General features: G+C 43.9%; 1 protein-coding gene across 1 annotated transcript in view; it reads left to right on the forward strand.

The window, feature by feature from the left end:
* Nucleotides 1-10,938: 10,938 nt before the first annotated feature.
* dct (dopachrome tautomerase) overlaps nucleotides 10,939-23,937 on the forward strand; it is a 48,007-nt gene continuing 35,008 nt past the window's right edge. The window contains 3 exon segments of the mRNA XM_067986719.1: nucleotides 10,939-11,055; nucleotides 20,954-20,988; nucleotides 20,990-21,297. Of these exon segments, the coding sequence (XP_067842820.1) occupies nucleotides 10,939-11,055; nucleotides 20,954-20,988; nucleotides 20,990-21,297 (460 nt within the window).

The following is a 23,937-nucleotide window of genomic DNA, read 5'->3' on the forward strand; positions in this document are numbered from 1 at the left end:
TCCACACCATGCACAAAATATAGTATAAACCCAACATAATGATGAAGAAGAATTGTTTTGATGGGTTTTAGCTAAGAATTAAATATAACAAGAAAGAGCAGAGATTTTATTTTACTTTAAGCAATTTAAATATATTCACCTGCACCATTATTTTTCAGTCCCATTGGCTCCAGCTTGAAAACTATTGTAAATCCAGGAAATTCATGATTGCAAAGCTATGATAATCAACTTTTCAAAGTTTAGGCAAGGGTATTGGCAGAGCGGTGCAAAATTCCCATTAAAGTATGGAGTGATTAATGGCATAACTCACTTACGCCCTTTGTTCTTGGGACTTTTACGGTATAAGGTGAACCCAACGCCATTTCAATGGCACAAGTCCCCAGGAAATTCTGGGCCATAATGTGAGATGAAATAGGAACCAGCAGCCATAGGGATTAAAAAGTTTTGTTCAAAATGGATCAGCTGCTATCTTTTGAAGAAGGCAGTATTATTTTTTTAACATTCATGTGATTAGCCATCAGTAAAGCATCACACAGCAGCTTATGATCATTTTCTTTTACTTATGCAATTATAACACAGTAACAGTAGGGGCCCACAATTTATTTTTCTGAATAATAACACGCAGAACAAATGCTGGAAGAATTTCAGTGAAGAAGATTAGATTTCTACTACCCTTTGTGTGAAAAACTGCTTGCTGATTTCTCTCCTAAATGGCCTCGCTCTAATTTTAAGATTATGCTTCCTCATTCTTGATTCCGCCACCAGAAGAAATAGTTTCTTTGTAAAATCCTATCGACTCCCTTATTCATTTTAAATACCTCAATTAGATAACCCCTCAAACTTCTAAACTTAAGGGAAAGCAACCCATGTTTATGCAACTTGTTCTCATAGTTTAACACGTCAAGCCCTGGTATCATTCTGGTGAACCTGTGCTGTAGTCCTTCCAAGGCCAATATATCTTTCCAGAGGTTCGGTGCTCAAAATGGAATGCAACACTCCAGATGGAGTCTGACCAAGACTCAGTACAACTGAAGTATCACTTGTTCACCTTTGTATTCCAATCCCCTTGAGATAAAGGCCAACATTCCATTAGCCTTTTTAATTACTTTTGGTACCTGTGCACAAACTTTTAATGATTTGTGTACATGGACACCTAAATCCCTTTGCTCCTCCACAGCTCCTAGTCTGTCACCTTTCTCAGGTCCAAAGTGGATGACCTTAAACTTCCCCACATTGAACTCCAAATGCCATGGTTTTGCCCACACACTTAGCCTGTCCGTGTCTCTTTGTAACTTCCTCCTCCCATCCTCACAAATTACTATGTCTTCTAACTTAGTGTCATTTGTAAACGTGGATATACAACTCTCTGTCTCTTCATGTCCGACGCGGACACGATGGGCCAAATGGCCTCCTTCTGTGCCATAAATTTTTCTATGATCCTATGATTCATCCAAGTCATTAATATATATGGTGAAAAGCTGAGGCCCCAGTACAGATCCCTGAGAACACCATTTATCACATCCCGCTAAAATCATTGAAGGTGGTAGGGCAGGTTGAGAAAGCGGTTAAGAAAGCATCCAAGATCCTTGGCTTTATAAACAGAGGCATAAAAGTACAAAAGCAAGGAGGTTATAATGAACCTTTATAAAACACTATTTTGGCCACAACTGGAGTATTGTGTCTAGTTCTGTGCACAGCACTTTAGGAAGGATGTGAAGGCCTTAGAGAGGGTGCTGAAGAGATTTACTCGAATGATTCCAGGAATGAGGGACTCCAGTTATGTGGATAGACTGGAGAAGTTGAGGTTGTTAGAGCAGAGAAGGATGAGAGGAGATTTGATAGAGGTATTCAAAATCATGAAGGGTCTGGACAGAGTAGATAGAGAAAAACAGTTGACAATGTTCCTATTGGCAGAGGGGTCAAGAACCAGAGGACATAGGTTTAAGGCAATTGGCAAAAGAACCAGAGATGACACGAGAAAAATCTTTTTTACACAGCATATGGTTGTGATCTGGAATGCACTGCCTGAGGGGGTGGTGGAGGCAGATTCAATCGTGACTTTCAAAAGAGAATTGGATAAGTACTTGAAGGGAAAAAATTTGCAAGGCTACGGGGATAGGGCCTTGTGCTCACATTTTTGCTAATAACCTCTTATGCGGAACCTTATCAAATGCCTTTTGGAAGTCCATATAGACAACATCTAGACACTCCCCTATCCACCATGCTGGTGACCTCCTCAAAAAAATCAACTAGATTAGTCAGACACAACCTCCCTTTCCTAAATCCATGATGATTCTCTTTGATAAGCTGACACCTGTCTAAGTGTTCAGTCACACTGGGCGGAATTTTAAACCCCAAGAACAGGTGGGTAGTTAAAATATTAGATTTCTCGAGCGCGACCGCAAGCCGGCTCCAACCCGCCCACTTCCGGGTTTAACCCGGGCGCGTTTGGATGCATGCGAGTAACCTACTCGCAGCAGTCAGGACCTTAATTAGTTCAGCCGGCCGGGTATTTATAGCATCATTTAACGTCCTTGTGAGACGTTAAGTAGGACTTTGTAAATTGAATTTGACTTAACTTTAAATTTAACATCTCCAGCACGGGTTTCCTGGGGCTCGTAAATCTCACCAGTGAACGGAGGCGAAATTGAGCCGCTGTTCATGTGGGTATTTAAACTCGTGATTGCCCCATCTGAATGAAAGCTCAATTATTACAGCTGGTGTCTCAGTTCCCTTTGGCAAATGTTTCGCCAAGAGTTCTTGTGTTGATACAGCTTTTTCAAAACTTTGGAGCCTTTCAATCTGACAAGATCAGGATGGGGTGGGGGGGTGCAATGGATGTATTCGAGAGGATATCTTAGGAGGAAGAAAATGACCATCCACGGCAGCCACGCCATGCTGTGTTGGGATCTGCAGGTGCACAAGAGAGAGATATGCAACAGGGTCCTGGAGAACAGCAGAGAGGGCCTGAGGTCGCAGGAGGCACTACCCACATGAGAGGGTCTACAGGCAAAGGCTGCATTGCCCGTCGCTGTAAAAGTAACCACTACCTTCAATTTCTTTGGTTTTGGCTCCCTCCTATGTGCCACTGGAGATATCTCCAAGGTGTGTCAGTTGACTGTACATAAATATATAAGGCAGGTGATGGATGGGTTGTTTGCCAGGGCGTTCACTTACATGAACTTCCCCCTTGACAACAACAGCCAGAATGAGCTGGCAGTCAGTTTTGCCTCTTTGGCTGGCTTCCCACGGGTGCAGGGTGCAATCGATTGCACAAATGAGGCAATCCAAAAACCATCACATAATCCAGGAGTATTCATCAACCAAAAGGGGTTTCACGCCATCAATGCACAGCTGAAGAGGTGTGCGCCAGATTCCCTGGCAGCTGTCATGATGCGTTCATTCTGCGCCAGTCCAAAATATTATCAACTACTTCAGAATCAATAACATCGAACAAAAGAAAAGAAAATCCACATGCTGTCTCTGAGGCCTGTGAATAATAACCAACACTTCTCCATCTGCTGTAAATTTAGATTCATAATCAGCCTTACACTGGAACACTGTTCAACCAACAATACCTGGATTACAGAGATCATCATTCAGCTAGATTTGGACTTTGAACAATCTGACAACCTGATTTAATGAATATAATTCCTAAATTTACTTTAAAACGTAACAGTATATGAATAGGACAAATGCCAGGGAAAATAGATAAATTGGGAACACTAGACTGTGTGGAAAAACACATATATCTACTATGAAAAGCAATGCATACCACTAAACCATTGTAAGAAATAATTGCATACCACCAGATCCGAAGATATGAACAAAGGGAAACAAAAATAAAAACTGTTTAAAAATGACCCTCTGTTGATAGGCCCCGCCATTTTATTAAAGGATTACATCTGAATCAATTCTGATTCTTGTAAGGCTTCACTGGACCAATTCAGACCATTTCAGATTCATTTGTGGCATTAGAATTCCTTTTTACTGGATGCACATGGTGAAAAACTCTAAACAGCACAAATCTCTCAAACAGAGCTTGCACAAAAGAAATAAAAAGACTGCAATGAATGAATAAAATAAAACACAGCAAAGTACACATTCCTATATGAAAATTTGCAAATCTTAAAATAAAATATCTGCATATAAATAGCAACTTATTATATCATTGAAACATTTCAAATATATCTCATGATGGGGCCGCATCGTGCCCAATTTCTAGGTGCTAAGTGTCCCTCGCCCGATCCCCCCAGAAGTGTGCCGGCTGCCAAATTTGAAGCTGGCAACTTCTGAGTGTCCAGGGACCCTGCCTAAAACAGACATTAAGCCCCTTGAATTTGCTAATCAGGGACCTAACAGCTGATTTTGAAACAGAAAATGCTTTTTTTTAGAATTCTGCTCACAAATTCGTTTGAAACTGGGTGGAGTATGCACCGCACATGCTCCGCTCAGTTTTTCTGGGTCTACTGTGGGCTTAAAGGGATTACTGAAGGCCACTGGCGAAAAGGTAAGTGCTCCTCTTGGCTACGCAACAGTACTGCGGGCCACTGCAAGCCCAGTCTCACCCCTCTCACGTTTGCCACCATCACTCCACCCTACTCTCGCCCCTTGCTGCTAATTTTATAAAGGCCCCAAGTGGCGAGTTGCATGGGGACACCCAAGTGGCGTTCGCAGATCACCGGTTTTATGTAGATGAGGCCCGAGGCCTAATGTACAGCGAGGCTTGGCCAACATCTTCAGGCGTGCATTCCAGGTGTACCACCCACTTCTTGCCGGTTTCTCAGCCAATTAATTTTTTGAAGGATGTAATGACTTTTGTTATCTAGGCAACTGTAAACATTTTAGAGAATGTTTTAATAACAAAGCTTAAAAAGACTTGCATTTCTATAGCACACAATCAGGCCTCTCAGAATGTCTCAAAACACTTTGCATACAATAAATCACTTTGAAGTGCAGTGACTTATGTTGACATTAATTAAAGCATAGACATTGTTATGATAGCATTATTAATAACAACTTATGTACTGATTTATTAGCTTAAAAATATGTCGTGTGCTTCTGTCCAATTCACCTGTAATACGGCACTACTGTATTAACAACCAGACACACTAGGATCGATAGTAACCTCCCCCACGGCAGGCGGGAGAGGGTCGTGGGGAGGGGAGGGTTGAAAACTTAGAATTGTGAAGCGTAACCCAAACCTGCAGTTGGGAGCCTGATTGAAATTTATCGGCTGCCGCGTGGGTTTCCCAGGGCTCGGAAAACCCAGCAGCTAAATGGAGGCGTGAGCTGCTGGCTCCAGCAGGTAAGTGCTTTTTACAGCACTCCTTGTGAGCAAGGAGGAGCAGGAGTGTTCCCCACGGCCTCTCCTCACTGCTATGATCTGCCGAGACTCCCCTCCACCCCATGTTCCCAAGCCTTCTGCCTCGCGATCTTTCCCTCCCTCCCGATTGCTAGTCCGACCCCTATCTTCTGCCTTGAGATCTCTCCCTCCCTCCCCATTGCCGATCTGAATTCCCCTCCACTTCCGTCCCGTGATCTTTCCTGATTGCCGGGGACTGTTCCCGATTGCTGCCTTCTGCCGCTGGATTTCCCACCCGGCAATCGGCCAGCTTGTTAATCTGGCCAGCTGCCTGGCGGGAAATGGAATAAAATAATTATAAGGTCCTGCCGTTAAATTTGGCGGGTCCTCCACATTTCTGGATTTCCCTTCCCCCACCCCGCAACTGCACACTCCAGTTCCTTCCCGCCCCCCCGAAAATATTGGGCCCGCTCTGTTCTCTATCTAAATACTATAAAATTAAAATAGAATCGCAAAATTAAAGGTAAAATTTAACAGAACTAACTTATTTAGTTCTGAATATGCGTTGTCCTATTCAGGTTTATAATTTGATTTGTTTTAAAAGAACTTGATCCATGTAAAATTTTTGACTGCATCTCAGACTTTCCAAAATTAGGAAGGTTAAATCCAGAATGTTCCCTGGTCCACAATAATTTGACTCTCAGATGAATAGTTTCTATAATCCTCAGTTTGACAAGCGTATACTAGCTGCCTGGATCATGTGTTCACCCTTCGCTTAAGGCTTTCTGTTTTAAGTCTGAAGAACCATAGTTCATACAATTTTCCGCTTTTATGGGATGTTCACAATGGTATACAGTTCATCGTAAAAAACCCATGATTATTGGCTCAATTTGCTGGAATTTTCTATTAATATCATTGTGGGAAAATGATCATCACATGGACTGCTGTGATTCAAGAAAAAGGCCAATGAGCACATCCTGAGGGCAACTAGAGATGGCCAGTGTCATCCACATCCTGTGAACAAATAAAACAAAGCAGTCTGTCTAAGAGGCATCGATCATTCTCTTAGACACTCACACTGGAAATTTTCTTGGAGGTTCTCCTCATTGGCCTCCATTTCATATGTAGGCTGTGACACGAGGGTTCTCCTGATCGACTGGTGTAACTTCAGTGGAAGATTGACAAATACCCCATTTACACGGTGTATGTGGGATTTCCGCTGATCTTCCGTTGAAGCTACAACAGTCGACCAGGTGAACCTCCAGTGTCACAGCTTACATACTGTGCAGTGTAGAATTTATAAAGCTGACAATTTTTTGACAGTGATCAAATTTCAAATAAAGTTCCATGTGAATTATCAAACCACTAAACACCAGCTAGGGACAATCCAAGGACTGTTTCTGACCATGGATTCTCCATCGCCATTCTGCTCGAAATTGGGCAGTGTTGATGTGGAAAACGGAGAAAAATTCAGGCGGTGAAGTCTACTGCCACCTTACTAGCTCAACTAGGAATTCCCTTCCTCCGCCAAATATGGGAAACGTGCACAGGAACAAATGCAGTTGCTATGGGCGATTTCAATTCACCACAGATAGATTGGGATAACAAAAAAGGGTGCAATAGGAGTGAAAACATGACCCCAGACACAATACTGCATTGTTATACAGAACAATCAGTTAAGCAATCCATGTGACCAGGGGTTTTATTGGACCTGATAGTAAGTTACAACCAGGAGATATTGGCCCAGATTTTGCCAGAGGGAAGCATCACACGGCTTGCCCCATTAGTTAGAATTTTACCCTCAACCTTCAGTTTGAAAATATTTTGCCCTGTAAGTTGCTGGAAGTGCGAGCTGATAACGGTGCGGTGAGGGCAGTGGAGCATCTGGGACCTTAGTGAACGACAAGACCAAAAGTCTACCTTCTTCACCAATGAGATTTAAGGATTGAGAAAGAAACAGAGAAATGATGGAGGAGGGTGAATTAGAGTAAAATCAGGTCCAGAAAGAGAAATAAAGTGAGAGAAAGAAAGATTGGATTAAGAGACAGAAAGGAAAAGTAAAATTTTGTTTTAATTTTAAATTTCAAAAACCTCTAGGAACAATTTACTACCTGCAGGAATAACACTCCACAATTTAAATTGTTCCCTCTCTGGGCTGGAGAGGTTGAATGGCATTGCAAGCACATAAATCTCCTCAATAAAAAGGTACTTATGCTGCTAATTACCAGCCCTAACTTTCTACGGTGAGTTTAATTGGAAATTAATGCACAAATGCAGCAACTTCATGAAATTCACAGGGCAGTTGAGGACGAGCTGCCATTTTCATGAGGCTAACGGCAGAGCAGCGCAAATCATCCTGCAGTTTGTGGTGATTTGCAATTCACGGGATATCTCTTTCTTACCACAAGTTGCTGGACGATTTACACATTAATAACAGAGTGCACATAAACTCGCCATTATTTTGGCAGCAAATTCTGGGCCAATAGAACAGGTCAGAGGACACTTCGGTGGACTTTAGGTTTAGACTTACGATGGAAAAGGGAAGGAGACCAATTCTGCATGAACTTGTTGAAGCTAATGTAGAGAATAAGAGCAGAAAGCAGAAACTAAGTAAATCAAATACAAAGGGACCTGAATAGGCTAGAAAGGTGGACCGATAAGTAGGAAATGGTAATTAATGAGGACAAATGCAGGGTAATCAGACTAATGAATGGGAAAAAAACAGCTGGAGTATCGTGTCCAATTCTGGGTACCACACTTTAGGAAGGATGTCAAGGCCTTGGAGACAGTGCAAAAGAGATTTACTAGAATGGTACCGAGGATGAAAGACTTCTGTTACGTGGATAGACTGGAGAATCTGGGATTGTTCCCCTTAGAGCAGAGAAGGTTGAGGGGAGATTTGATAGAGGTGTTCAAAACCATGCAGGGTTTTGATAGAGTAGTGGCAGAAAGGTCGGTAATCAGAGGACACGGATTTAAGGTAATTGGTAAAAGAACCAGTGGTGACATGAGAAGCAATTTTTTTACGCAGTGAATTGTTATGATCTGGAATGCACTACCTGAAGGGGTGGTGGAAGTAGATTCAATCATAACTTTCAAAAGGGAACTGATAAATACTTGAAGGGAAAAATTTGCAGGGCTATGGGGAAAGAGCAGGGGAATGGGACTAATTGGATAGCTTTTTCAAAGAACCAGCACAGGCATGATGGGCCGAATCTGTACCTTTCTATGATTCTATGATATATAAACCAAATGACTCCAGGCTACAGGACACGACACAGGAGAGAGATCTGAGGGTATTGGTGAATAGCTCACTGAACCTAACAGCAGTGTGTGGCAACAATAAAGGAAGCTAACTAAATCTTGATATGTATTGCTAGAGGGATAGAGCACAAATCCCACAAGCTGTACAAGGCACAGGTATTTCCAAACCTGGAATACTGTATGCAATTTTGATCACTACAGCAAGTATATCTGGACATTGGAGGCAGTGCAGAAAAAGGAAATCAAACTGATACCTGGAATAAGTCATGTGAGCTATGAGGAAATGGTAAATAGACTTGGATTGTTTGCTCTGGACATGAGAAGGGTCAAGGGAAATACTGTTCAAATTTAGAAAAATTGAACCCCAATAACATTAGTGTTTACCACAAACTCAAAAACCAGGGGACATGGGCTGAAGCTTCAGAGAAGAAAGGTGCACAAACAGTTTAGCTTTAACAAGTTCATGCAGGGGTTGGTGGTCCTTTAAGGGCTGCTGAAAGAAGACTACTCCCCCCCCTCCACTGCCTTGGCAAGCTCACAGCACCACACCCAATATGGATGGGGAGTCAATCACACTTACTAAAATGAGACTTATTCCAGAAATCCCACACAGGCCAGCATTCATCCAATTGAATGGCTGCTATTCCCGCCATACCCATCTCCCACTAAGTTCACGTACAAGCCCGGAAATCAGCCTTTTGTTTCGTACCGACGGAATTGACCAAGATATCGTACTGATACCCGTGGTGACCTACAATATCATCACGATTCAAGTTAATATCTCAATGCAGCATGAGGACCTGAAAGCCATGGTCCAATTTGGACATCCAATACCCCCATTATCCTTGAGTCTTAAATTCATCATAGAATGTACTAAGACTTCACAGAAGCACCTTGTAAAAATGCAGCAATACAATACAAGCGTAGAAAAAGCAATAAACGTGCTAGGTGCTCATGAGTGGTGGGAGACAGTATATAAATATTGGACAACACCCGTGGGTTAGAATGATTAGTATGGCTTTAATATATATGTAATGTATACTGGTGTTTGTTATGATAATCTACTTATGTGTAATGCGACGTTTAATCTGCAAGCATGGCAAAGAAATATTCTTTTTGCATATGTCACAGCAAACATGTCCTACACAGGAACATGACCAATGATAAGGAAAACTTAAGAACCATGGCCAATGCTCAAGATGTAAGAAGTGGATCGGTCAATGGATTAGTCAGATCTACTTGAGGAGGGATGTAAGGAAGGGGTTCAAACCCCCATTACACTCTATTGAACTGAAGACCTATTGGACGATTCAAAGTAAAGGGTTAACTAGTCCCTTTAAGGATTTGGACATGCACTTGGACAGTACATGTGAAAGTAAGGGTTAACTCGCCCCTTGACATTACCTTCGGACATTTGGACAGTATAAATTCAAAACTGCAAAGACAGCAAAGTGCAGTCAGTTTAAACTGGACATTTGGACATCAGTTTAAAACTGCAAATGCAGCAAAGTACAGAAACGTCAACAAGCGACTGTTTTCAATAACAATCGACAAGCACGAAAGACAGAAGCTTCCGTCACCTTCCAGAAGCTTCGAGTTTGAACCGGTCTTCGGTTCTCACAACAAATGCAAAGGACAAACAACTGATAATATGGCAGCTGTCGAGAAGCTTTGAGCAGGTTCGTTCTCAGGACATCTTGGATGCTCAAAAACAACCTGGTTCTCAAAATAAAAGAGCTTGTAAATGCACCTGGATTCACACGGAGAAGAAGATACAGTGGATTCACACGGTTCTTGACTCGTCCAACCAACCGTCCATCATTAATACAATGATGGGTGAGTAGCCAAACTGGGCCTTCTCGTAACCCTATCAGCTAAAAATCATAGGACATCGTAGCAGCTTCAACCGTCAACAGTTGCAGGAGCAATAGTTGAACAATTACTGCGGTATGAGCTCCTCCAAAAATGAGCACTTTGATGCCTTACTTCTGAACATTGACAAAAAGAATTTACTTCTGAACTTTGACAAAAAGATAAACTTTGATGAGGAGACAAAGAACCTCGACACATCCCTCAACGACGCAGCGATTGACAACCAATTTTTAGACCTAGACAGCTGCCTTGATGTTTTATAAAGGTTGTATGTGCTACTTGCTTTTACTTTATGCCTGCTTGTAGGTGTCGGGTAGAGTAATCCACGTTTTGATTTGAGTTACTTCATGTTATGTACTCCTTTTTAAATCATTTTAAATTATCACTTTGATTAACGAAACTATCGCGTCAGGATTTCTTACTTTGTCTGAACTATCGTCCAGATCCACGAATCACTGGGAAGTACCCAATTTTCCCGATAGCAATAGCACCAATTCATGAAAGAAAAGAAGCAACAGAAACATGTGAAAGAAAAGGAGCAACAGCAACATGTGAAAGAAAAGAAGCAACAGAACCAATTCATGAAAGAAAAGGAGCATCGGAAAGACGTGAAAGTAAAGGAGCAATGGAAATACATGAAAGAAAAGGAGCAAATTTTACTGGCTTGTTGAAAGTGACTCACATGACCTACTTAACCAGACATTTAATTTTGAACCTGGAAAAGGGGTGCAGCGGTGCTATTTAAGGAATAAGGGCAATCTTCTTGTCCTCAAGGCAGTCAGATTTGGGCCATTGGCACTTAGCAGAAGGCAGAAGCTCTCCTGACAGTAGCCCAGCCAGTTTAACAAAAACATAAGAGCAAGCTAAAACAACCCAAATTCAGGCAGGCAGAGTAATTCAAGGCAAATATTGTGGGATAGAGTTTCGGCTAGATTACGCTGGTTTTATCATCGCAATCCACCTGAACCAACGCAAAAGATTGAGGAAAATCGCAGAAAATCAAGCATAAGTTAGATCAGGCATAAATCGAGTTTCCATGATCTTTAACGCTGGTTCAAAAATCATTGTGCCTGAAGCTGGCCCAGCCCACAAAACTGGCCACGCTTCCCGATCGAAGTAATGAGGAGGGCGATTTTCCACCGATTGCACCCGTTTGTGACCGTTCAAGGAAGTTCTTTAAATTAAGCTCGTTTTCTTAGGTGCACAGGCATTAGTTGGCATGTTTTGAATGTTTTTATACATTAAAAATTATTTAATTTACTAGGAAACTGACTTGTGTACACCAATGAAACTAGTAAATTGTTCAGTATAGTTTTTATAAATCATTTTCAGTGATTTCAAGTCAGGTTACTCAGGTGGAGGACTGGACACTCTTATTAAAAATGCTTCTTTTTGGTGATAAACCCATTTTAAGCTGTATTAATAAAAGTGGACCAAGTTATCACTCTGAAATACATCAATGAGTATTTTTTAATGCAAAACAAAAAAAAAGAAACAATTATGTTCCATTACACTGACCGATTTTGCTGGTTCATGGAAGATTTTACGTTTGTGATTATGCAAATACATTTGAGATTATGTAAATACCTAGCCAGTAACCTAACCAGTGCAATTTGCGCCCAATTTGCCGATTGCGCCCAAAGCAGAAACTCTACCCCCCGGAATTTATGAGGTAAAGTTGTAAAGTTAATAGAGGTTCTGTATTAAACAAACAGAAGTAAAACTTGCCACATCTATCGTCATTTAATCTCGTGCCTTGAAGCCCAGTGTGAACCTTAGACTGTAGCACAGCAGTATTGATGAAAGCATACTCGCCTTTAGTGGAACCAGGATAAGAGGACGATAAAGGTATAACATGGCAGGAGGAGATGGTGAGTCACCCTGGGTGTTCCTGAGAGGAAGTAGAGCATTCAGCAGGCAGTCAAGCAGCCAGCATCATGAAGTCGATCTACTAAAAGATCAAGCAACAATTAAACTGGGCCACATGGCCACCTCAGACTGAATCATTCTCAGTTACTTCTGAAACAAGAGCAAGACATTAAAATCTACTGGTGATTAATAATTTAATTAGCCTGATGGTGTTATGACATCTACTTAAATTCCTATCTCTAAGTGTTGTAAACTAAATGTGTAATGTAATGTTGACCAGAACTCACTGCTAATCAAATAACTGTTTTAAAATTAAACATTTAACCAAATGCTGACTGTAAAGTAAGGTCTAATCACATGCTGTTGCAAGATTTAATGATTGATCATATAAATGTGAATTAAATTTACTATAGTCACAATATCTGTGTCTGACACGATCTTTGATAACACTAGCAAGATGGAATTAACTTATTTTATTCTGGTTGCAGTTAACTGGTTCGGGACCTAACTATTAAATTACTCTGGACTGGTATGTAAGGCGGTTCAGAGTATATGGTAGTAACCCGATCTAGTCTTAATACATGTTGGAGAGGAAAGGACAAAGATTGATCTGACACCTCTGATGTATTCAGGTCAAATATCAGAAATCCTTAAGTGAATTCTGTATGCACAGGATGTGTTCATAGCTCCTTGAAAGTGGAGTCACAGGTGGATAGGGTGGTGATGAAGGCATTCAGCATGCTTGATTTCATTGGTCAGAACATTGAATACAGGAGTTGGGATGTCTTGTTGAAGTTGTACAAGACATTAGTAAGGCCACACTTGGAATACTGTGTACAGTTCTGGTCACCCTATTATAGAAAGGATATTATTAAACTAGAAAGAGTGCAGAAAAGATTTACTAGGATGCTACCGGGACTTGATGGTTTGACTTATAGGGAGAGGTTGGATAGACTGAGACTTTTTTCCCTGGAGAGTAGGAGGTGTAGGGGTGATCTTATAGAAGTCTATAAAATAATGAGGGGCATAGATAAGGTCGATAGTCAAAATCTTTTCCCAAAGGTAGGGGAGTCTATAACGAGGGGGCATAGATTTAAGGTGAGAGGGGAGAGATACAAAGGGGTCTAGAGGGGCAATTTTTTCACTCAAAGGGTGGTGAGTGTCTGGAACGAGCTGCCAGAGGCAGTAGTAGAGGCGGGTACAACTTTGTCTTTTAAAAAGCATTTGGACAATTACATGGGTAAGATGGGTATAGAGGGATATGGGCCAAGTGCAGGCAATTGGGCCAAAGGGCCTGTTTCCATGTTGTAAACTTCTATGATTCTATTCCACAATCTACATTTGAAACACCACAATTAGTGGGATAGAGACTGGCAAGCAGGTAGTGGTAAACTGTTTACTGTATTTTTAAGAGCAGATCCAACATATGGTGCAGATTACGATGTAAAATGAATGATTTAAATTGCTTTTGACTTGATACTAGAAGTATACAGACAAAAATGTAAAATATCACGGAAAGCTCAAAATCATAGTCACAGAGACTATGGGGGTTGGAGAACAAGAGTAAGGAAGTCTTACTATAATTGTACAGGGCTTTGGTGAGATCTCACCTGGAGTACTGTGTACAATTTTGGTCTCCTTATCTAAGGAAGGATATACTTGCCTTAGAGGCAGAGCAACGAAGCTTCATTAGATTAATTCCTGGGATGAGAGGGTTGTCCTATGAGGAGAGGTTGAGTAGAATGTGCAAGTGGTTTGGCTGGGTGGTTCAAATCACCCCCCCTCCTTACTCAGTTCTAGACAACAGGAATTATGGTGAACAGAATTGACTCACGGACAAGTTTTTCAGACTCAATCGTACAGTGTTTATTAAGGTTAACACACACCGCTGTCTTCAATGTATAGAAAAAAACAGTGGCGTAAGACAATACGGTACACTACGTCCCCACCCAGAGTACAGTATACGCTAGACCCCATCCCACAGAACCTTCCCACTAAACCCCTATGGCTTGGTTGGAAACACACAACACCCCTTCACACAATACCAGTGGTTTTAAGGATGTGGACTTGGACAATGCTCACCCCGATTGTCCCTTGACTTTCTCGCTGTTTCCCCTTGTAGAAAACATGTCTCCTGATTCCGTACTGCCATGAAGTATTTTATTTATTATTCGTTCATGGGATGTGGGCGTCACTTGAGAGGTGGGCATTTATTGCCCATTCCTAATTGCCCTTGAGAAGGTGGTGGTGAGCTGCCTTCTTGAACCGCTGCAGTCCATGTGGTGAAGGTTCTCCCACACTGCTGTTGGGAAGGGAGTTCCAGGATTTTGACCCAGTGACGACGAAGGAACGGCGATATATTTCCAAGTCGGGATGGTGTGTGACTTGGAGGGGAACGTGCAGGTGGTGTTGTTCCCATGTACCGGCTGCTCTTGTCCTTCTAGGTGGTAGAGATCGCGGGTTTGGGAGGTGCTGTCGAAGAAGCCTTGGCGAGTTGCTGCAGTGCATCCTGTGGATGGTACACACTGCAGCCACAGTGCGCCGGTGGTGGAGGGAGTGAATGTTTAGGGTGGAGGATGGGGTGCCAATCAAGCGGGCTGCTTTGTCCTGGATCGTGTCGAGCTTCTTGAGTGTTGTTGGAGCTGCACTCATCCAGGCAAGTGGAGAGTATTCCATCACACTCCCGACTTGTGCCTTGTAGATGGTGGAAAGGCTTTGGGGAGTCAGGAGGTGAGTCACTCATCGCAGAATACCCAGTCTCTGACCTGCTCTTGTAGCCACAGTATTTATATGGCTGGTCCAGGTAAGTTTCAGGTCAATGGTGACCCTCAAGATGTTGATGGTGGGGGATTCGGCGATGGTAATGCTGTTGAATGTCAAGGGGAGGTGGTTAGACTCTCTCTTGTTGGAGATGGTCATTGCCTGGCATTTATCTGGCGCGAATGTTACTTGCCATTTATCAGTCCAAGCTTGGATGCTGTCCAGGTCTTGCTGCATGTGGGCTTGAACTGCTTCATTATTTGTGGGGATGCGAATGGAACTGAACACTGTGCAATCATCAGCGAACATCCCCATTTCTGACCTTATGATGGAGGGAAGGTCATTGATGAAGCAGCTGAAGATGGTTGGGCCTAGGACACTGCCCTGAGGAACTCCTGCAGCAATGTCCTGGGGCTGAGATGAATGGCCTCCAACAACCACTACCATCTTCCTTTGTGCTAAGTATGACTCCAGCCACTGGAGAGTTTTCCCCCCGATTCCCATTGACTTCAATTTTACTAGGGCTCCTTGGTGCTACACTCGGTCAAATGCTGCCTTGATGGCAAGGGCAGTCCCTCTCACCTCACCTCTGGAATTCAGCTCTTTTGTCCATGTTTGGACTAAGGCTGTAATGATGTCTGGAGCCAAGTGGTCCTGGCGGAAGCCAAACTGAGCATCGGTGAGCAGGTTATTGGTGAATAAGTGCCGCTTGATAGCACTGTCGACGACACCTTCCATCACTTTGCTGATGATTGAGAGTAGACTGATAGGGCGGTAATTGGCCGGATTGGATTTGTCCTGCTTTTTGTGGACAGGACATACCTGGGCAATTTTCCACATTGTCGGGTAGATGCCAGTGTTGTAGCTGTACTGGAACAGCTTGGCTAGAGGCGCAGCTAGTTCTGGAGCACAAGTCTTCAGCACTACAGCTGGGATGTTGTCGGGGCCCATAGCCTTTGCTGTATCCAGTGCATTCAGCCATTTCTTGATATCACGTGGAGTGAATCGAATTGGCTGAAGACTGGCTTATGTGATGGTGGGGATATCGGGAGGAGGCCGAGATGGATCATCCACTCGGCACTTCTGGCTGAAGATGGTTGCAAGCACTTCAGCCTTGTCTTTTGCACTCACGTGCTGGCCTCCGCCATCATTGAGAATGGGGATGTTTACAGATCCTCCTCCTCCCGTTAGTTGTTTAATTGTCCACCACCATTCATGACTGGATGTGGCAGGACTGCAGAGCTTTGATCTGATCCGTTGGTTGTGGAATCGCTTAGCTCTGTCTATAGCATGTTGCTTCCGCTGTTTAGCATGCATGTAGTCCTGAATTGTAACTTCACCAGCTTGGCACCTCATTTTAGGTATGCCTGGTGTTGCTCCTGGCATGCTCTTCTACACTCCTCATTGAACCAGGGTTGATCCCCTGGCTTGTTGGTAATGGTAGAGTGAGGAATATGCCGGGCCATGAGGTTACAGATTGTGCTGGGATACAATTCTGCTGCTGCTGATGGCCCACAGCGCCTCATGGATGCCCAGTTTTGAGCTGCTAGATCTGTTCTGAATCTATCCCATTTAGCACGGTGGTAGTGTCACACAACACGTTGGATGGTGTCCTCAGTGCGAAGACGGGACTTCATCTCCACGAGGATTGTGCGGTGGTCACTCCTACCAATACTGTCATGGACAGATGCATTTGCGACAGGTAGATTGGTGAGGACGAGGTCAAGTAAGTTTTTCCCTCGTGTTGGTTCGCTCACCACCTGCCGCAGGCCCAGTCTGGCAGCTATGTCCTTCAGGACTCGGCCAGCTCGGTCAGTAGTGGTGCTACCGAGCCACTCTTGGTGATGGACATTGAAGTCCCCCAACCAGAGTACATTCTGTGCTCTTGCTGCCCTCAGTGCTTCCTCGAAGTGGTGTTCAACATGGAGGAGGACTGATTCATCAGCTGAGGGAGGACTCAGTTTGAGGTTCGTCCATACAGTTGAAGTGCGAGGTTCTGCTTCTTGTGGTGGTTTCTTCTCTCCGCCCTAGGCAGAGTGCTCGGTTCTTGTTGTGAAGGTGAGGACAAGCGAAGACAAGAGCAGGTGAGGAAGCAAGAGAGCGAAAAGTTCCAATACTGCCTCCTCTTATACCCTCCAAAAGTTCCAAACTTCTTCGCGCCAAAAAAAATGAAACGTTCCTTTTCCTGCGGTGCTGTTTTCACAGCCTGCTGTTTTTGTGTAGTCAGTAATCTTACAGTGATGTCCTTTTGCTTCCAACCTGTCTGGGATTTTGATGGCCCTCCTTTGTTTGGTTTCCCGCCCTTCGGGGTTACCTCATCTAGGCAATTGTAAACAATTTCACAACACCAAGTTATACTCCAATAAATTTATTTTAAATTCCACAAGCTTTCGGAGGCTTCCTCCTTCGTCAGGTGAACGGTTCACCTGACGAAGGAGGAAGCCTCCGAAAGCTTGTGGAATTTAAAATAAATTTGTTGGACTATAACTTGGTGTTGTAAAATTGTTTACAATTGTCAACCCCAGTCCATCACCGGCATCTCCACATCACATCTAGGCAATGGTGGTAATGGCTGATAGTGGGTTTCACTTCGCACCCAGTCCTGGGCTAAGTGGTTTAACATTGATTAACAATAGTGTCTCCATCTCCTGCCAATTACCGTATGCATTGCCCTTCCTGGCTCATTGTTTTTCCCAGAGAGACTCTGTCTGCTCAGACATTTCCCTTATTGGCTTAGGGGTCTGGTCGGAATCTCTTGTCCATTACACACACCTGGGCCACACCCACTTTTCAAACAGGCTGCTGTTCTTTTTCAGCAGAAAAATCTTAAAAAGCAAAAGTCCACAAAATGTCTGTTTGTAAATCCCTGGGTCCTGCGCGATGCTTACAGATGGGCCTATACTCTCTGGATTTTAGAAGAATGAGAGGTGATCTCATTGAAACATATAAGATTCTGAGGGGGCTTGACAGGGTAGATGCTGCGAGATTGTTTCTCCTGGCTGGAGAGTCTAGAACTAGAGGGCATGGTCACAGGATAAGAGGTTGGCCATTTAAGACTGAGATGAGGAGGAATTTCTTCACTCAGAGGGTTGTGAATTTTGGAACACTCTATCCCAGAGGGCTGTGGATGCGGAGTTGTTGAGTATTTTCAAGGCTGAGATAGATAAAGTTTTGGACTCTAAGGGAATCAAGGGATATGGGGATCAGGCAGGAAAGTGAAGTTGAGGTCTGAGATCAGCCATGATCTGATTAAATGGCAGAGCAGGCTCGAGGGGCTGTATGGCCTACTCCTGCTCCTATTTCTTAAGTTCTTATGAAAGAGCTATCCAGTTCTACAGACTAGTGGAATCCCCACAGGTGTGAGAGGCAACTGATGGAACATAAATGGCACTCAAAGCCCCATATGACAACTGCTCAATTTTATGAACAGGAAAAGCATTCATTCTTTAAAGCCCAGCTAGTGAATTATGCCGATCACCTTATCCTGCACGTGAATACCCGATAACTCACCATTTTTTAAATGGTCAGACTATTAAATGTTGGTGTTCAGAGAGATTTGGGTGTCCTCGTACAAGAAACACAAAAAGTTAGCATGCAGGTACAGCAAGCCATTAGGAAGGCAAATGGCAAGTTGCCCTTTATTGCAAGGGGGTTGGGGTATGAGAGTAAGGAAACCTTACTGCAATTGTACAGGGCTTTGGTGATATCTCACCTGGAGTACTGTGTACAGTTTTGGTCTCCTTATCTAAGGAAGTTTATACTTGCCTTAGAGGCGGTGCATTGAAGGATCACTAGATTGATTCCTGGGATAAGAGGGTTGTCCGATGAAGAGAGGTTGAGTAGATTGGGCCTATACTTTCTGGAGTTTAGAAGAATGAGAGGTGATCTCATTGAAACATATAAGATTCTGAGGGGGCTTGACAGGGTAGATGCTGAGAGGTTGTTTCCCCTGGCTGGAGAGTCTAGAACTCGGGGGCATGGTCTCAGGATAAGCGGTCGGCCATTTAAGACTGAGATGAGGAGGAATTTCTTCACTCAGAGAGCTGTGGATCTTTGGAATTCTCTACCCAGAGGGTCTGTGGAAGCTGAGTTGTTGAGTATATTCAAGGCTGAGATAGATAAAGTTTTGGACTCTAAGGGAATCAAGGGATATGGGGATAGGGTGGGAAAGTGGAGTTGAAGTCAAAGATCAGCCATGATCTGAATAAATGGCAGAACAGGCTTAAGGGGCCGCATGGCCTACTCCTGCTCCTATTTCTTATGTTCTTATATTCTTATGATAGCCAGGAAACTGTGATGACTCTTTCATCATGTGACAATCTAAGATACCAGCCCTCATAACTTGGAGTCATGTAGCAGGATGGTTGATTGGTTATCAGGGCGATCCCCTGCAGTCATGGCTAGTGATACCATTGAGGCTTTCACAGACAGAAAAAGATAAAATATATGCAACTATAAAAAGTGTCATAGAGCAGACTATAGGCATTCTCGAGTCTTGGTTTAAGCACCTGGATAAATCTGGTGAAGCCCTGCAATGCAACCCAGTGACTGGATTCATACCGAATAAATGCCTATCAAGTCGGCAATGACACTCAAGGAGTTTGACATCATCCTGGACAGACCATGACCAGTGCTCCTGTCACTGAACTCAATATCCTTTCCAACACCGGCGCACTTTGGCCGCAGTATGTACAATCTACAGGACAAACTGCTGCAGCTTAACAAGGTTACTTTGACAGCAGCACCCTGAACTGCAACCTCTACCATTAAAAAGGGCACACATCACCTTCAACTCACACAGCATCCTGACTTAGACATATATCACTGCTCCTTTATTGTCATTGCACCAATATGCCTGAATTCCCTACCTCATATCAACAACAAAAACTTGCATTTATATTGCGCCTTTAACATAGTAAAACATCCCAAGGCGCTTCACAGGAGTGTAATCTGACAAAAAATTGACACCGAGCCAAAGGAGATATTAGGACAGATGACTAAAAGCTTGGATAGAGATAGGTTTTAAGGAGGGTCTTACAGGAGGAGAGAGAGGTGGAGAGGTTTGGGAAGGGAATTCCAGAGGTTAGGGCCTAGAAACCTTAAGGCATGGCCACCAATGGTGGGGTGAAAGAAGCGGGGGACACGCAAGTGGCCAGAATTGGAGCAACACAGAGATCTGGCAGGGTTGTAAGGCTGGAGGAGGTTACAGAGAAAGGGAGGGGTGAGGCCATGAAGGGGTTTGAACACAAGAATGAAAATTTTAAGACAGAGGCGTTCGGGGACTGGGAGCCAACGTAGGTCAGTGAGCACAGGGGTGATGGGTGAACAAGACATCCTATGAGTTAGGATATGGGCAGCAGAGTATTGGATGAACTTAAGTGTATGGAGGGTGGAAGATGGGTGGATGGCCAGGAGAACATTGGAATAATCAAGTTTGGAGGTAATGAAAGCATGGATGAGGGTTTCAGTAGCAGTCGGACTGAGGCGGGGCAAAGCATCATTGTGGAAACATCATCAGCACAAGGACTCCAGCAATTCAAAATGCCCCTCCACTACCTTCTCAGGACAACTAGAGACGGGCAATAAATGTAGCTTTGCCAGCCTTATCAACATCCTCTGAACAAATAAGAGTTTTCAATGGAGTATGCAACCAATCTAAGAATTTCAATATAAGATTATCAGAACTGTCACAAGATATCTGCTTGGTGAAAAAAATGCAGCACCTCAAGGGGCCATAAGTCATGTGCAAATCCTGAGTAGCATTCAGTTAAATAATCCCCTTTGTGAAGCTTCATTTGTTATCCATGCGTCCGCACATACCGCAGGAATTTAGTTGTATCGAAGCCTATAACTTGATTTTCCACGGTGTGCTCCACTCCAAAGAGCCTGGCAGTAACAAGTGAATCTTTGACAATCTTTATGTGGTTGCTTGTGTTTCGGGAGGATGTGCAGATTTCTGTGGCTGTGGATGGTGGTCAGGGTTTTTGAGCTGGTTAGTGCTCAATTTCCCCGTGCATGCACCACCGTCTCCGCTCTGCTCTCCAAACAATGCTGCCCAGCCCAGGGCTCAGATCCAGCCTTTCTCTGTGGGGCTGAAGCCAACCGAGGACAATGTGCTGATGTGCAAGTCAACGAGAAACCCTGGAGTGGACCATACACCCTACGAAACGTGGACGATCGGGAGAGGTGGCCGTTGAAATTCTTTAATCGGACCTGCAAGTGTACCGGTAACGGGGCATCCTCATTTCTGCTTATGTGCAAGTCATGGGTCTAAACCTTTTATTAACCCTTCTATCTTTCAATTTAACTTTATTTATCACGTGTAAAATATATTTGAATTTAAATGAGCCGAACGCTTTATTTTCAGTGTACTTGTTAAAATCACACCAGTTATCATGGCTTAATAGACGTGTACGGTGATGGATCATTCAGGACTTAGCAACTTCCCCAACTTTAGAAAGTATTGATGTCAAGGCAATGGGATGTTTACTGGAAGGATAAGGGAGAAAACTTTTCTTAGGGATAGAGTAGGAAAAACAGCACAGGTTGTAAGGCTGGAGGAGGTAACAGAGATAAGGAAGAGCGAAGCCATGGAGGGATTTGTGCACGAGAATGAGAATTTTAAAACCAAGGTGTTGGTGGACCAGGAGCCAGTGTAGGTCAGCAAGCACAGGGGTGATGGGTAAATGGGACTTGCGAGTTAGGTAATGGGCAGTTTATGGAGGATGGAACACGCAAGACCGACCGGGAGAACATTGGAATAGTCGAGTCCGAGGTAACAAAAGCATGGATGAGGGTTTCAGCAACAGATGGTCTGAGGCAGCGTACATGTGGAATCTGACGCTTTGTTTTCAGATGATGTCACCAAGGGTCAGCATGTAGATGAGAAACAGGAGGGGCCAAGGATAGATCCTTGCGGGATTCCAGAGGTAACGGTGCGGGAGCAATAGTGAAGCAGTTGCAGGAGATTCTCTGGCTACGACTAGATAGGTTGGAGTGGAACCAGGCAAGGGCAGTCCACTCAGCTGGACAACGGAGGAGAGGCATTAGAAGAGGATGATGTGGTCAACTGTGTCTCCTCCCCAAAGAACTTACCGGCAGAACAGGCCATACGAGGACCTCTCTGACGAGCATGGCACCAGAAGAGTTCACTTCTCCAAAGCTGTATTGGGCATCTCTGTCACCTCGTGCAAGAAAACCTGAAGCCAAGCTCATCTGCTTTTACTGCTCTTTCTGTGCGAATGAAGGTCACCACTGCCCTCAATTTTTGAAGCACGGGCTCATTTCAGGCAGTCGTAAGGGATCTGTGCAACATAAACCAGAATGCAGTAAGGGGATGTGTTCACCAGGTCACTGATGCTCTTTGCAGAACAGCAGCCCAATTCATAAGTTTTGGGATTGCAGAAAACAAGCGCCATATGGTTCTATGGGATTGTGGGCTTCCCCAGGGTACAATCTATGGCACTCCCATCACTTTGAAAGCACCCACAAAGCACCCTCTCACCTACCTGAACAGTAAGGCATCCAGTCCTGGAATGTATAGATAGTTTGTGAAGTCAATGCCTGATATGCAGGAAGTTACCGTGACACCTTCATCCTCAATCACTTGGCCCTCTCTGACCTCTACAGGGAAGAAAACCATATCAGTGGATGGCTGCAAGGTGAGAGGGCATACCTCATGCTGCCCTATCTGATGACCCCACTCTGACTATCCTGAACAAAGTAGAGGGTTAGTACAATAAGGCACATGCAGCTACCAGACTAGTGATGCAGAAGACCATTGGGTTTTGAAGGCACTGTTTAGCTGCTTAGATAGGTTGGCAGCTGCTCTACAGAATGTTTCAGATCAGGTCTCCAGAGTGATAGCCTTCTGTGCCATTCACAACTTTGACATTCAGGAGGTGCTGCAGCTTGACATGGCTGAGAAAAAGTCCTTAGCTCTGGTGGATCCTGAACTACAAGGTACAGACTTATCAAGATGTTGTACACTCAGAGGAGGGGCTTCAGAGGACTTTCAGAAGCAACTCAGTCTATCTTGGACACAACAGCCTGATCTTCCTCTCCCTACTTGCAAATAAAGAGACATGCACTTAATCCATTACCCATCGTACCATGTGACAACATCTGGTGCTGGAATGATTCTGCCGACCTCGCCATCTCCCATAACAAAAGGCAAGTGAGTGCCCACAAGCTCCATGGCCTTGTCCTCGCAGGAGATAAGGGATTTGAAGGTGAGGATGCCCTCTCCTGTTCCCTGCTTTTGGTGGGATATTTGTGCTAATTCTTCCTGCAAAAAGATAAGTGAGGTTAAGGCTGGCAGTTAAGTATGTGCCAAGTGGCATGAGAGAGGTGAAATAAGAAATGTCGGGGAATGAGGGTGCTGAATTGGAGGAAGGGGATTTGGGATTGTACATGCTAGTTCTTGGTGCTACGGGATCTGTGTAGCCAGAGTGCAAGATTTGGAGTTAGAGCCACTCTTAACCAGAGTGCAGTGTGAAGGGTTAGATGTGGAAGTGTTACTTTAAGAGAGTGAAGAGTGTGATGGTGCCAAGGGTGGGCAAGAAGAAAAGGAGAGAGCATCAATTGCGTCACCTTGCCACATTAGAGATCATTGAATTTTTTGCGGCACTTGTCTGCAGTCCTGTGGGCTGAGTGAATTGGCACTGCCGCCTTCCTCCAGGCAGCATGAGTTACATTCCTGGCAGGCTTGGTGGCACCCACATCCAGGAATATGTGGTTCCTGGCTTCAGTCTCCTGGATGGGGCCGTGGCCTGCTACCCTCTGGGCACAGATGCTGCTTGCATTGTTGTAATTCTGAACAAGTATAATAAAAAATATTGCCAGACATGCAGTGAAATTATTAAAGA

The sequence above is a fragment of the Heptranchias perlo genome, chromosome 6 (assembly GCF_035084215.1).
Source record: "Heptranchias perlo isolate sHepPer1 chromosome 6, sHepPer1.hap1, whole genome shotgun sequence".
Lineage (NCBI taxonomy): Eukaryota > Metazoa > Chordata > Chondrichthyes > Hexanchiformes > Hexanchidae > Heptranchias > Heptranchias perlo.